We start from the raw sequence: 14,866 nt of genomic DNA, 5'->3' as shown, positions 1-14,866 counted from the left end.
TATATAATGTAAGGGCCAGGTGTTATATGAGAAAATATTTAAATTCATACAAAAATATTAATATATTTATTTACAATATTACAGTTTATTTCATATTTCAGATTTATATCCCTCTTACAAACAACTGCTGTTATTTACAATATACAAAAGATCATGCGCATCTACAATCTATTCTAAAACTAAACTGTAATGTAGTTTTCAAGATACATTCTCGCTAATAAATAATTTTCTGATTGCATATAAATAAGATGTAGATTAAAAGCAGCTTCTTGCTTCAAGTCCAAAAGGTGTGAATTATTCTTAACTAAATCCCCAGGGTCCTCGTTAAGTACTAATTTATAAAAATGCATAGCTGCTGGTAACAAACCAATCTGATGAAATGCACGTCCCATATTGTAATATGTTTCTTGTTTACCGTCTTCGCCGCGTAATTGACAATATTTTTTCAGAAACGCGATACCTACGATGAAGCAACATAAAAAGTGGGAACAATGTATTTTTTATATATTTCTTTTTCTATATTAAATAGATCTATAGTTTACCTTGGATTATAAGTTGATTCTTTTTAGCGGACGATTTTTGGCATGCCATTTGAAATAAAGTTATACCAATGAGTAACGCTAACAATGCGCTGGGTGCAACTTTAAAGAGAGAAATGTAATCGTTCAGGGCATATTTATACGTTGCTGAAACGAGACAATTGTTCGCATGCATCACATGTACGTAAGAGAACACATCTTCCCTTCCAAGTAGACGCATGATAAATCTATTATGCCTGGAGTCCTGGGCTTTTTGAACAATAATATTCAACAAATTCCACGAATTCGGTGTCTGGCAAATACGTATCAAGTGTCGGACAATATTGTATCCATGGTAAGAATCATTATTATAAATGCAGGCTAAAGAGCATAGAAACATAACGTGAGCGTTTCTCTTTTCAAATCTCTTTGACGTTAATGCACTCATGCATATTCTTTGTAAAAATCCATATCTCTTTAATCGACAAGCTAACTTACACATCTGTAGAAATAAAAGAAATTCACTTTTTTCACTGAGGTCTGTAGTGCTGAGAAACACCGGTGCATTTTCTTCTTCGAATTTTTCACCACGCGACAGCCGATAAAGTTTCAACGAATCTATACGGCGTTGTATTGCATATGGCCTGGATATTGCGCTTAGTTCGACTTTGCTTCTTACATGAACGCAATGTCGAGAAAACAGCAGCATACCAGATTGAAAATATTCATCGTACTTCTTCACCTTGTAAAGAAGCAATGTTCTTCGGTAAATCACTTGAGGATCTAAAGTATCAGACTCAGGATCTTGATTCAGGATATCTATCGCTTTATTATACTGACCCCACAATTGATAAAGTTTAGCCAAAGCTATTCTCGCGCCTAAATGCTGAGGTGACAATTGTGTCACAACTTCGTAAGATTTTATTGCTTTCTTTAAGTCTTTGCAGCCGACCCAACATTCCGCATGTCGTAACCAGACTGCAGCTAAACTGTAATTATTACTATTCACTAGTGGATCTAATAATAGAAGAGCACGTTCGAATTCTTGTTTCCCCATTAAAGTTTCTGCTATATCCAAGAAAAGATCGCCAGAAATTTCCGGGTTTTCGTGCAAATAGAATTTAGGCAGAAGACTCTCTGCTAGTTTCATTTGATCTAATTCAAGAAGAGTTATCAGAAACTTTGCTTTTAGATCAACAACAACATCATCTGGCATTCCACAAGCTTCTATTTCATCTATACCTCGATCTTCTACATCATCTTTCTTTTCATTTCCAGACTTTTTCGTGACTACGTCAACATTCTTGTTATCATTTTTAAATTTCACCCAAATAGTTGTGTATGTAGTCAGAATGTTTAGACATCTTTTGAACTTTTTTAATGCTATTAATATCTCAGTCATAATATTAACTTCTTCCAGAGTAATGAAGCTAGGACACTTTGAGAAAATATTTTCCATTGCTTCTAATGCTTGTTCATTGTTATTCTCTTCCATGCATCGTTGAGCTAACATTTTTGCATACTTAATTACATTTCCAGCATCCTCGGGTTCTAACTGATGAACCAATTTTGAAAATCCTTTCAAGTAAGCTTTTTTGTCTCCATGCTTTTCTAACAGCTGTGCTCGTGTTTCATATAAACTTATATCTTTCGGACTTGCTTGAATCGCTTTATTATAACATGTTATAGCCTGTTTAATGTCTCCAGCTTCCAATGACATGTTCGCCAATCTCACCCATTGATCAGAATCTTTTGGACTAAGATGTGCTGCTATTAATGCAAACTGTAATGATTTTTCCGGTTGATCCGTTTCATATATCATTGCCAGTGTTTGAAATGGTTCTGGAGCACTTGGTACTTGTCTAAGGAAAAGTCAAAATATTTATATTGTTTCATTTTATGATCTCACAGTATGAATACTTTTCATTTTATAATACAAACTCGCCTAATTATTTCCATACATATTTGGGCAGCTAAGTCTGTATCCCCCCTGGCAAATCTTAAATTTGCTTCACCCATAAGACCTTGTAGAGCTGGAGGAAGTGTCCTTTTCTTCTTTCTGTAACGTCCTCTTGGTCCTCTTCTAAGAACAGTTTTACTTGTTCCTATTTCTTCAAACTCATTTTCATTTCTACAAATAGAAACATTTGTTGCTATGCGTTTATGTAAAAGGATATGTATACTTATTGGTGTACTACCTAAAAGGATCAGTTTCTACAGTTTCTAAATCTATATCTTGATCCATTCTTGAAGAATACTCAGAAAATGTCAGTTCTCCATTTAAAAATTGCTTTGTTAATCGATCTTCTTCATCTGCTGTCATTAATATGTCTTGATCATCTGTTTCCACAGTAATATCAATGGCAGAGTTACTTTGTTCAAAATAAGATTCTGGTATTATATCTCCTGTTATTTCTCTAATCTCCAAAGCTTTTGCTTCAACAAACTCTGTCATATCAACATTCATATTGCTGAGAGCACTCTCATCTAATTCTTCTATAATCACCGTTGTTATAGCATTCTGTTCATTAACCATCACATTATCCTTCTGATTAATTGATGGTACATTAATTTTATTTTGTGCCTCTTCATCCATATCAGTATAAACATTAGATTCCATTATGAAATTATTCACTTATCTCGTATAGCACTGAACACTACAAGTTATTATTGAAATATAAATACACAATCTTACACAAAATAAAAATATAAGAAATGCAGTAGATATATTGGTATAACCAAAACTACGTCAATGAGATAATGTCCCATAAACATGTTTTGAAATACCATAATATTGGAAACATAATAAATTCATTATTTCAAATAAATGTCTTTAATTTTTCCGTGGACAATATTTATGCTATTTATAAAACAGATTATTTCTTGAATAATCTTAACGAATAATTTAAAAATAACATTACTTAAAAAATTCTTAATACTTCCACATGTGGTTATATACTATATATGTACATATTTATATAAATAGGTTTGACAAGCACCTGTCACATAATCCAAAAATTGACAGCACTACGTAACACATATTAAAATTTCATACTTCAAACCACAGGAAAACATACATGATTTTTATTAATAATTCATACAGATTAAATTAGATGGACTGATGAAATATGTGCGCATTAAAAATAGATTTACACTAGAGGTTAATCGTTGCGTAAATTGTTTACCTTGGTTAAATGATGTTTTACGCGATTCCCCTCCACGCGAACTTCTTCGCAAAATGAATTTTTCGTTCAATCAAAACGCAACGGACGCTGTTTAATACTGTTATATCAGCGAATAAATAATAAGAACACTGAAACTTCTGATACTGACATCAGTACCATGCACTGCGAAGTTCTGTCAACAATGCGATAGTACAGTGCATTATGATTTGTTTATTCGTTGTTGACAAGTGTAATTTACTCGCGCTAAGGTTTATTGGTTGCATTTGAAAGTAAGGAATGTGATGAAAATATTGAACAAAAATGCATGATTCGAGCGACTCGATTCTTCAATCGAGGCAAAACTGTATTTTGAGAACGTTGAGGTTATGACATCTAAAACAAGATTTTGACAATAAAATAAGAGACGTCTTTGCACCGTTTATAGTTTCCATAAACGTTAACCAAACGGAACAATATTAGACCAGCTTCTTATTTCTCGAAACGTCATGAGGAAGTATGATCAGAATTAATACCGTTTAAAAAATTATGCCTTTCCACTGCATGTAAGTTTTACAAACTCCATAGCATTTACATTTACATAATCAATATTAACCACTAATAGTTATTATTAAAATCAATCAGATAAAAGCATTATGAAAATGTCTGATTAAATTAATATTATTTTGATAATAACAAAGTCATTTAGTTATAGGTAGTCATTTGTTACAAATAATGTTAATACATATTTTCCAGCTGATATCAATAGTATGAAGCCACATACATGCTGGCTATATGTCCCTTTACTGTTACTGCTTGCTATTGGAACTGAAATATCACAAAACCAAGTAAATTGTTCAGTCGAACACAACAATTCCATAAATTCAGAAACTCCTAATATTGTCAAATTATTATGCGATGGCAATGGTCCAGAGCAAGTAAAAGTCCACTTTTCGAGCAGAATTGTTAAAAATGAGTATATTGTCGCATTTAAGGGCTATTATAAGCCATACACAAGAGAAAATTATATTAGAGCAGCATTGAATTCATCTGGGATTCACAATTGGAAAATTTTATTTCGTGACAATTTGGCTAGCAATTTTCCTAGTGATTTCGATGTTGTACTCTTGGAAGAAACAGATAAATATGATGGACTTGATGCTTTAACTGATCATCCTCTTATTAGGAGGGTAACTCCTCAGAAACTTGTCCAGAGAAGCTTGAAATTTATGAATGCATCCGAAGATGCTGATTTCCCAGAATATAAAAACTTTAAAAGAAAAATCAACAATTATGTGAGTCTCTTAAGTTCTAATTTATTTACGTTTTATACCATGCGATAGTATCTACTTACAAAATATATGATCTGTTAATTGATATGGCTTTTAGAACAACCAATTCTGGCAGTCAACAAATCGTCACACATCTCGTAGATTATTAAGAGCTATACCGAGGCAAATTACAAGCATACTTCAAGCCGATGCTTTATGGGGAATGGGTGTCACTGGAAATGGTGTTAAGGTAAATAGTGTAAATTAAGATACCTGTTCAAAAAATCTCAATGAATGTTTATTGTACGCATAATGATAACCATTAGGTAGCAATATTTGATACGGGGCTAGCAGCCAGCCATCCACATTTCAAAAAGATCAAAGAACGTTCTAACTGGACAAATGAAAAGACATTAGAAGATGGTTTGGGTCACGGGACATTTGTAGCTGGAGTTATTGCATCATCTTGCATTGATTGCCTTGGTTTTGCACCGGATGCTGAACTTCATATTTTTCGTGTTTTTACTAATACTCAGGTATCTATATCATCATCATTCAATACACACACTTTTATAAACATTACACCTTGAGAATCTTCCTGCTTTCTATAGGTATCATATACTTCGTGGTTCTTGGATGCATTCAATTATGCTATTCTTACAAAGGTCACAGTATTGAATCTTAGCATTGGAGGACCAGACTTTATGGATCATCCGTTTGTCGATAAAGTATGGGAACTAACAGCAAACGGTGTGATTATGGTCTCTGCAATTGGTAACGATGGACCATTGTACGGGTAACTATAAAAATTTAGTCTTTTCGATTGCGGAACAGAAAATTATATTCTAAACAATAAGTCTAGACTTCTTTAACATAGTACATTAAACAATCCCGCGGATCAAATGGATGTCATCGGAGTGGGTGGAATTAATTGGGAAGATCAGATAGCAAGATTTTCATCGAGAGGAATGACAACATGGGAATTACCAGCGGGATACGGTCGAGTGAAACCCGATTTGGTTACATATGGATCAGCAGTACGAGGGTCTGCATTACAAACAGGTTGCAGAACATTATCCGGAACTTCAGTTGCCAGTCCTGTGGTTGCTGGTGCTGTGGCATTGTTAGCTAGTGGATTCGTTCAAACAGATGAAACTCATCCTATTAAACAAAAAGTAATTAATATATAATACTTGTGTTTTTCTAAATATTATTAATTTAATGCCATACTACGAAACGAAAATTTCATTCGATCATCGTGTATATTTTAAAAGGTTACTCCAGCTAGTATGAAGCAAGCATTACTTGGTTCTGCGCGTCGTTTACCTGGAGTAGGAATGTTTGAGCAAGGTGCAGGTAAATTGGATCTGTTACGAGCATTTCATTTTCTTCGTTCGTATACACCGATTGCTACTCTAAGCCCAAGGTAATTAATCCTTTGCTTTATATTGCGGAGCCTCTTATTGTGAAAATTTTTGTGGGCATTTTTTGTTTAAATATTTCTATGATATTATGCTATAGTAACCTGATAGACAGTTGGGCTAGTTTGGTTTCATTGCCGTTATGTACTCTTTAGTATAACTTAACAAATTAATTATTCCTTCTCTTTAGTATAACTTAACAAATTAATTATTTAAAACTTATGATGTACCATCAGTTATATAGATCTGACCGAGTGTCAGTATATGTGGCCGTACTGTACACAAGCCGTGTATCACACTGGAATGCCCACAATTGTAAATATAACTATAATAAACGGTTTGGGAGTATCTGGCCACGTGACGAACCTTGTATGGCATCCATATACCAGTAATGGCAACGGAGAACGAATTGATGTATCAGTAACTTATAGTGATGTTCTTTGGCCATGGTCTGGGTGGTTAGCAGTTGCAATAACAGTCCCATCCTCTGCTCGTGATTGGCAAGGCATAGCACAAGGTTAACAATCTTTTAGTTACTTATTTTTCTAATTAAAAAAGAACAGTTTTTATAATGTTTGATTGCATATATAGGTCATATATCAGTTACAATTGAATCACCGCCAAGTGATGGGGAAGAGACACCAAGACAATCTAAAATAGAATTACCCTTAAAAGCAAAAGTTATTCCTACGCCCCCACGACAGTAAGATATAGAGATTTTCATAACATTGTTACGGAAAATTGCTATATAATTAATAAAATAATACCTTTTTAATAGTAAGCGTATTTTATGGGATCAGTACCATAATTTGCGTTATCCACCTGGATATTTTCCGCGAGATGACCTACGCGCAAAGAATGACCCATTAGATTGGAACGGTGACCATATCCACACTAACTTTAAAGATATGTATCAACATTTACGAAATGCTGGTTATTATTTGGAGGTACTCGGTGTTCCCTTCACTTGTTTCAATGCCAGAAACTATGGTACTTTGCTTATGGTGGATACCGAGGAAGAATTCTTTCCCGAGGAGGTATTCACGCTACACAACACAATACTTTTACGTGTACTTTTTTTTCGTATTAAGGTAACAAACAATGTGAAACTTCTTTTAGGTCGCCAAGTTAAAAAGGGATGTAGAAGAAGAAGGTCTCTCTGTCATTGTATTTGCAGACTGGTACAATGTCACTGTTATGAGGAAGGTGAAGTTTTACGATGAAAATACTCGGCAATGGTGGATACCAGACACAGGAGGCGCAAATATACCAGCCTTGAATGATTTACTATACCCTAATTGGGATATAGCGTTTGGAGATCAAGTACGTAATGGTCAATTCACTCTTGGTCAACATCCTCCTGTAACATTCGCTTCAGGGACTACGATTACACGGTATGATAACTTTACTAAAGATATAGCAACTTTTGAAAAATAATGAGCATATATAAATATTGAGATGATTTGTTAAGGTTTCCAAGAAATGGAATCATTATCTACGTAGAGTTACACGATCAGGGCCAAGAACTTTTGCTCGAATCAGAGTCAAGATCTACAATGTCCATGCCAATTCTTGGACTATTCCAAACAAATGGTTACAAGGGTGTTCAAAAAATGTATAAAGACGATGACAACATAATAGTGAATAAGGAAAATGTAGACAAAAATAATATGAAAGATCAAATAATACCAGGCAGAATAGTAGTATATGGAGACTCGAACTGCATCGACGATAGCCACCTACAAAAACGTATGTTTTGAAATTTAACACTGACCGAATGTACCATTTATTAACATTATGCTTTTTTAGCATGTTTTTGGATGCTTGATGCTATACTGGAGTATACAACAACGGGTCATGTCGCCACCGTGTTCACTGACGACATTCGGACGAAAGCAAAAATTTTGGAAAAGTCTACTGTTTTAGACAATAGCGAACTGCCTCAACGTATGGAAGAAAGTCATTTAAGACGTCATAGTAAAGTACTACTACCAGAAAGTACTAATACCGGGCACATTCGACCACTTCCATCTTGCCCTACCATCACACTTGCTGTTCCAAAACCATTAAACGAATCTGTCCCTATGTAAGTAGTTATAAAATTTCTTCAATTTTTATACAATGATTGCATTAATAATAGTAACGTAAGCAACAAGTTTAATTTAATTTCAGAAATCTTTATAAACCCCAAAAGTTACTATCTGTGGGAGATACGATAGTCGCGGTAAATCCAGTTCTACAAGATTCAAATCCATTGTGGCTTAGAAGGCGAGTCGGTGGTGCAAACATTCCTACGCTTCATCATGCGGAGCGAAACAATATTATTGACGAATTAGAACAAAGTGATGAAGATAATAGTGAATTATTTACAAGTAAGTGGAGTTACCTGGCAGGAATCGTTGTCGTAGGAAGTATTGTTCTCTATTTATTAAACCAATGGAATTGCTTGGTATCAAAAAGGCATTCTCGAAGAAAACGAACAGTCGGTAGATTACGCAGAGTTATTCAAACGATTTCTGTGCGCAGAGTGCCTCAAATGTGATTTTATATTTGAGAAACCTTCAACCAGTGCAAGATAATGTTCCATTGTCTGTGGTAAACGCTTAAAAAATGAAACAAACTATATTATGTGCCTTTAAACATATAGTACTCAACGTAAATTTACAAATTGTATAACTTATTTTGATAAATCCTATGTGTCATGAATTCATTCTGAATACATTCGTGTTTCCGTTGACATGCATACATATGTACAAATGAGAGATCGCTACGCGTCGCCACATTATTTCTTCATTTATTCGCTTTGATAAAATTTAAGCCAAAATATACATTCATTACAAATGAGTATATAGAAATATGTTACTGGAACTAAATAAATATAAATTTCCACTTACAGTAGATTACAAAAATATAGTTTTGAATTTAGCATTAATAATATTTTATATGTATATTTTACTAAGCACTTCCGTCGTTAAATTTACGTAACACATATTTCCTTTTACCGAACAAAGCATATACAGTAGACGAAATTTGTATAACAACACTACTGTTAATAAAAAATGTTAAGTAATTCGTTGATGCAATTAATGGTTAGTAATAATGACGGAAAGATAGAAAATAGATAAAGTACGCACTGACTTCGACCGTGAGTGATTGTTTTTATAAACAACTACGGAAGACTCGAAGTTTGTTTACACAAACCGTTCCATAATAAAGACATTGTAGTGTTTATAAGATTCCAGACTTGCAACTACTAAAAATTTATGGATTACTTATCATAGTGTTCTTATAGAAATTTCGCCCACTGTACGTGAAGAATGTAACATGTGTTCATTTTGCATTGTTATTAACTAGTGATATATAATTATGCTTTTCATCATATATAAGTTTAATGATAGAGTTTTTCAAATTTGTTACTATTTGACGAGGTAGAGTATAAGAACAGAAGAAATAATACAACTAATAAGACCCATTCCTTTTTTATATATAAAATTATTTATTCAGTGATGTCGAAACATTTCACTGTTTGTAATATATTTTAATTATCTCTATATATGATGTTATTTACGTGTTTAACAATATTGTATGTTTATAAATACTCTTATATTGAAACTATTATTTTAATTATAGAATGGATTGTATGTAATCCAGTGTGCTCTATCTTGTTCTGCAGCAGATTTGTGGCTAGTGAAAATACTTTTGAAAACTTCCGATGCTTTGGGATCCTTGGCTACACTATAGTTATCTTTAACTTTTTTGTATGCTGGATCTTCAGCTTCGCTTCTGTTACTGTTGATTTTAATGCTAGCAACTTTATCTTCTTTTTTAATTTTCTTCTTTGGTACATCATCTTGTTTAGCATCTTGAGTTTGAGTAACTTCATTATGTTTTTGTTTTTTAGATTTCTTCTGAGCAGCCTTTCGGTTTATTATACTTTCTTCCATTTTTTTAAGATCATCACCCTCTGCATTCATTATAACAATATCTGTGTCAGCGAAGGGTTGTTGACACTGGTGACATATCTGAAAAGCATTGTAACATATAATTCATTAAACACTTTAATGTAAGTAATTATTTTTTATTCTAAATACATTACTTACAGTGCTCTTAATCTCCTTAAGTGCACGTTCGCTCATTACACAACCACATGACCACAAAAAGCAAAATTTGTATTTGCCATTCATTTCTAATCCAATAATTGGACAAATGTAGGGACTCTTGCCTCCATCTGTGTAACAGTCCCCTTTTTCAGCTTTATTAGCTTCAAATGCTGGATTTGAAGTTAAATTCAGGGCTTTTACATCTTTTAAACTTTTAATATGTTGTGCTGATTCTGGGAGTGTGGTTCTATCAAGAAGGCCCTCCAACACGGACTCTTTGCTGTACAAGCGACCCAGAGCACACCCAACCACTGGTGGTTGCAGAGGTAATTGTTTTATTGTACAATGTCTCCATTTGAATGCTAATTCTGCCTCTTTATCTTTCTACAAATAATTAATACATAAATCTGTTGTGAACGAAATTGCAACAGTATATACACGAAGTTAATAAATATGATGACAATGTGTACATAGTAAGCTTATAAAAAAAGTGAATCTATGTAACATCACAAATTTAATGTTAATTCAGAGTATGTAATTACCTGTTCTGGTTTCTTTTTTACTCTGACAAGCTCATCCCTACGAGGAATAGTTCCACCATCACAACCCATGACGCGTATCGACTAAAATCGAAAAAACAATTGAAACCTATTGCACTAACAAAAGATCCTGCCTGTGTCAAACTGCGTCAAACACTATACTTGACTATACTGACACTATAAATTGTAGTCTATAATATTATGGATTGCAACAGGCGTTCTCAACCTGATCACTAACAACCATCAACCTCTAATCATTAGGTGCGTTCAGGAGACACAACCGTTGAGTGATTTCACTAGATTTTACGCTAACGCAACCATTGACGTGCTCTGAGCGTATTCGTTCATGTTACAGGAAACCTCATCAAAACAAAATCATCACGTTACTTTTACATATTTATTCAAAGGCACTCAACAGACAATATGATTCGACTAAAAGATATACTTAATTGTTATTTGTCCAATTATTTGGTTATACCAGATTGTACGTACGCATTATGGAACACACTTTTATTGGGGGATGTTTCACTGACTTGCAGAACACATCATGCGGTCTGAAGCTATTTAAAAAGGCAACTAACACAAATTGGTTTTACCTGTGGTGTCAATTTTTCAATTTCACGTGTCATAGTGCTATTATAGTAAACAGAATTTCGCATAATGGTAAATATTGAACAAATTTATTTAAAATTATTGTTACGTACGTTATTCACACTACGGCTGTATACTTGTTTCAATATTTTCATAAGTCTATGCGGAATAGGTTATATAAATTGCACTGTCATTGGACAAGAATACTGTTCTTGAAATAATAGTGGCAGAATTCACTTAGATTATACATTTACCTTTATTATTATCATTCAAACACTTTCTCTATTTCTTATATATAAATATTTATTAAGATATCTCATTAATTCAAAATAATTTTGTCATGAATTTAAATTAGTTACTGTTATTCATTTAACATTTGACTACTTTGTTTTTATCTGCTTAAACATTTCTACAATAATTGTTTTATATTTCTTTTACTTCTCCAATAGATAATTTTATCTCACTGAAAATTTCTACTGAGACTATTTACTGTCCTTCTCTCATTAGTCTCCTTCATCAGGATCCTCACAATAATTCTATATTTTTTATATAGGCACGGAGATATGATACGCGTACAACAATCTTTTCTCCAGAAGGTCGCTTGTACCAAGTGGAATATGCAATGGAAGCTATAAGTCATGCAGGTACTTGCTTGGGTATCTTAGCGAATGATGGTATTCTACTAGCAGCTGAAAGGCGTAATACAAATAAGCTTTTGGATGAAGTTTTCTTCTCTGAAAAGATTTATAAGCTGAACAATGATGTTGTTTGTTCCGTTGCTGGTATCACCTCTGATGCCAATGTATTGACAAATGAATTGCGTCTGATCGCACAAGGATATCTTCTGCAATACGGAGAACCAATTCCATGTGAACAACTTGTTTCCTGGCTTTGCGATGTAAAACAAGCATATACACAGTATGGTGGAAAGAGACCTTTTGGGGTTTCTATTCTGTATATGGGATGGGATAAGCATTATGGATATCAATTATATCAATCAGATCCAAGTGGAAATTATGGAGGATGGAAAGCAACTTGTATTGGAAACAATGCTGCTGCAGCAGTGTCCTCACTGAAGCAAGAATATAAAGATGGAGAGACAACACTGAAAGATGCTATGGCATTAGCTATAAAAGTACTATCAAAAACTTTAGATATGAACAAATTGTCTGCAGAAAAAGGTAAATTTAATTTACTTGTCTTTCTGTATTTAGTGTTTACAATCAATATGACCTACAGTATTATAAATGTTTATTTGTTTTATTGTAGTTGAAATGGCCACCTTAACGAGAGAAAATGGTAAAACTCAGACAAGAATTCTACCAGCAAGCGAAGTCAATGCTTTAATTGCAGAACACGATCGTCTAGAAGCAGTCGCAGAACAAGCAAAGAAAGACAAACAAAAATTATAAAAGAAAAAGATGCATCTTGTATTTTTTTTCATATGCATTTCTGTTTAAAATCTATTATCCTGGAGTGTCGTGAATTTTGTTCACGTAGTCATTGATCTTCATGTACAATACGAATTTGAAGCTTCTTTGTGTGTAACATTCAATACTGAAAGGAAAGCACAGGAAGAGGAATATGAAAGGATATAGCTAACTTATAATAATGAAAAAAATAAAAATTTTCTACATCTGACTGCATCTTTTTTTCTAGGTTACTGGATTTATATCAGCATTATTTGATACAAAAGTAGTACTTAAGCGAATTGTTTTTCACATTAGCATTGCAATAGAATAAGTAGATTGTTTTACTCATGAGCAAAATATCTAATTATTAGGAATCTTGATGAAAATCATATTAAACTTATTTTTGGAGACATTATGTTAGTAATAAAACAGGCTATATAATGGAATAAACATACTTATAGTTCATTTATTGTCTTGTTTTCTAAAGTAAAAAATTCGTAATAACGTAGGAAATATATGCACTTAAAAATTTATAATTGTATTCGTGAAAAATTGAATTATATGATTTCAGTTGCCATAAGTTTTATATTCATTACAATTATTTTAAGAAACAGTTATATATATATATATATACATAAATAGTATTCTTTCCATGGCTTATATTTCTTTAAAATACTGGCAAAATTCTACACATATCCCACATAATTTTATAGGCAGTGAGTAACAGTTAATAAAGCAAGAACATCATATAAAAAGAATTCAAACTTATTAGAAATATCTACAGAGAAGGAAAAAAGTATGGAGGTCAGTTTAATACAGTTAAAGTACGAAAGTTAGTAAAATTATAGTACAGTGAGGTAATGAAAATTTTTATATGATCTACAAATTAATAATCGTACTTTTATAGTAATGATACCACATTAACATCATATAGATATACACGTTCATAAGTGTTAGAACAATGAAAAAATAAGATATTCATGTATGTACTCCTATACTTCAGATACTCAAATGACATGATATAATTATAAAAAATTAATAATAAAAGTTACGAGGTTGAGATATAATGATATACGTGCTAGAATAATGTTAAATGAAAAAAAAGTTATGTGTCGAGTCTAATATTTGCCCAAGCTACTGATGCCGTCCACTCCCGGGCGCGATCCCACTACTGCCCGCCACGGAGACTTTTGGCTGCTGGGTTTCCCCTCTGGCCCGGTTCGCCTCTCTTTAGCCAACCTGGCCGCCCAAGATTCCTCAAGGGTGCCCATATTGATGGCGAGCTTAGCGCGGACGCCCAGTCAACGTGACCCTAACACCAACAGTTGAATCTGTGCGTCAAGACCCTCCTTCATAACTAGCCTCCGAGTAGCCGGATTACAGGAGCCGCCACACCCCCAGCTGACAGTACAGCGACTATTCGTCTATTTAAGCCACAACCACGTACTTCATACTACGTGAGAAACGCGTTTCCAAAATTGCAGATATTCTTAGGTCCCGTTACTGCGACTCAAATGAAACAGTGGAAAACGATGTGCATATAATGTATGCATACATTATAGTGCAAATCGTTCAACATATGCACAAATTGTACATTTTTCGTGTGGAGTCAGGTACTATATGTTGATAATGCAGGACAGCAATCGGTAACAAAGTAGGTACATACAGAAGTTTTATTTTCTTGAAAATTAGTGTCAAAGAATGCAGCAACTGGTCAGATTAGTATTAGTTCTAAGCTGAAGAACGAAGACAACCGACGAGGGAACTTAGTTTTTTATAGGTTTAGGCTCAAGAAAGAAGTCATCCGCCGAGGGATTTTAGTATCGGTAGTATTATATAGTTAAGATTTAAGT

At 33.5% G+C, this 14,866-nt stretch overlaps 4 protein-coding genes across 4 annotated transcripts; 2 read left to right on the top strand and 2 right to left on the bottom strand.

The window, feature by feature from the left end:
- Positions 1-179: 179 nt before the first annotated feature.
- On the bottom strand, positions 180-3,531 carry LOC107194804 (general transcription factor 3C polypeptide 3). Its single transcript, XM_015584507.1, has 5 exons — positions 3,518-3,531; positions 2,717-3,175; positions 2,464-2,649; positions 543-2,380; positions 180-460 (listed from the first exon to the last, which is right to left on the bottom strand). The coding sequence occupies exons 2-5, from the start codon at positions 3,136-3,138 to the stop codon at positions 180-182; spliced, it is 2,727 nt and encodes a 908-aa protein (XP_015439993.1). The 5' UTR covers positions 3,139-3,175; positions 3,518-3,531.
- A 594-nt stretch (positions 3,532-4,125) lies between these two features.
- Positions 4,126-9,057, top strand: LOC107194709 (membrane-bound transcription factor site-1 protease). Its single transcript, XM_015584373.1, has 14 exons — positions 4,126-4,245; positions 4,436-4,974; positions 5,069-5,200; positions 5,277-5,486; positions 5,562-5,746; positions 5,828-6,125; positions 6,225-6,376; positions 6,608-6,888; positions 6,963-7,074; positions 7,150-7,408; positions 7,491-7,765; positions 7,843-8,120; positions 8,181-8,457; positions 8,544-9,057. The coding sequence occupies exons 2-14, from the start codon at positions 4,450-4,452 to the stop codon at positions 8,911-8,913; spliced, it is 3,354 nt and encodes a 1,117-aa protein (XP_015439859.1). The 5' UTR covers positions 4,126-4,245; positions 4,436-4,449; the 3' UTR covers positions 8,914-9,057.
- A 934-nt stretch (positions 9,058-9,991) lies between these two features.
- LOC107194894 (protein RTF2 homolog) lies at positions 9,992-11,268 on the bottom strand. The gene is made up of 3 exons (XM_015584607.1): positions 11,014-11,268; positions 10,472-10,855; positions 9,992-10,393 (listed from the first exon to the last, which is right to left on the bottom strand). The coding sequence occupies exons 1-3, from the start codon at positions 11,080-11,082 to the stop codon at positions 9,992-9,994; spliced, it is 855 nt and encodes a 284-aa protein (XP_015440093.1). The 5' UTR covers positions 11,083-11,268.
- Positions 11,269-11,615: 347 nt separating this feature from the next.
- On the top strand, positions 11,616-13,240 carry LOC107194762 (proteasome subunit alpha type-4). Its single transcript, XM_015584454.1, has 3 exons — positions 11,616-11,673; positions 12,155-12,782; positions 12,871-13,240. The coding sequence occupies exons 1-3, from the start codon at positions 11,671-11,673 to the stop codon at positions 13,011-13,013; spliced, it is 774 nt and encodes a 257-aa protein (XP_015439940.1). The 5' UTR covers positions 11,616-11,670; the 3' UTR covers positions 13,014-13,240.
- The last annotated feature ends 1,626 nt before the right edge of the window (positions 13,241-14,866 follow it).

The sequence above is a fragment of the Dufourea novaeangliae genome, unplaced genomic scaffold (assembly GCF_001272555.1).
Source record: "Dufourea novaeangliae isolate 0120121106 unplaced genomic scaffold, ASM127255v1 scaffold8, whole genome shotgun sequence".
Taxonomy (NCBI): Eukaryota; Metazoa; Arthropoda; class Insecta; order Hymenoptera; family Halictidae; genus Dufourea; species Dufourea novaeangliae.
This window is presented reverse-complemented; position numbering and strand designations above follow the sequence as displayed.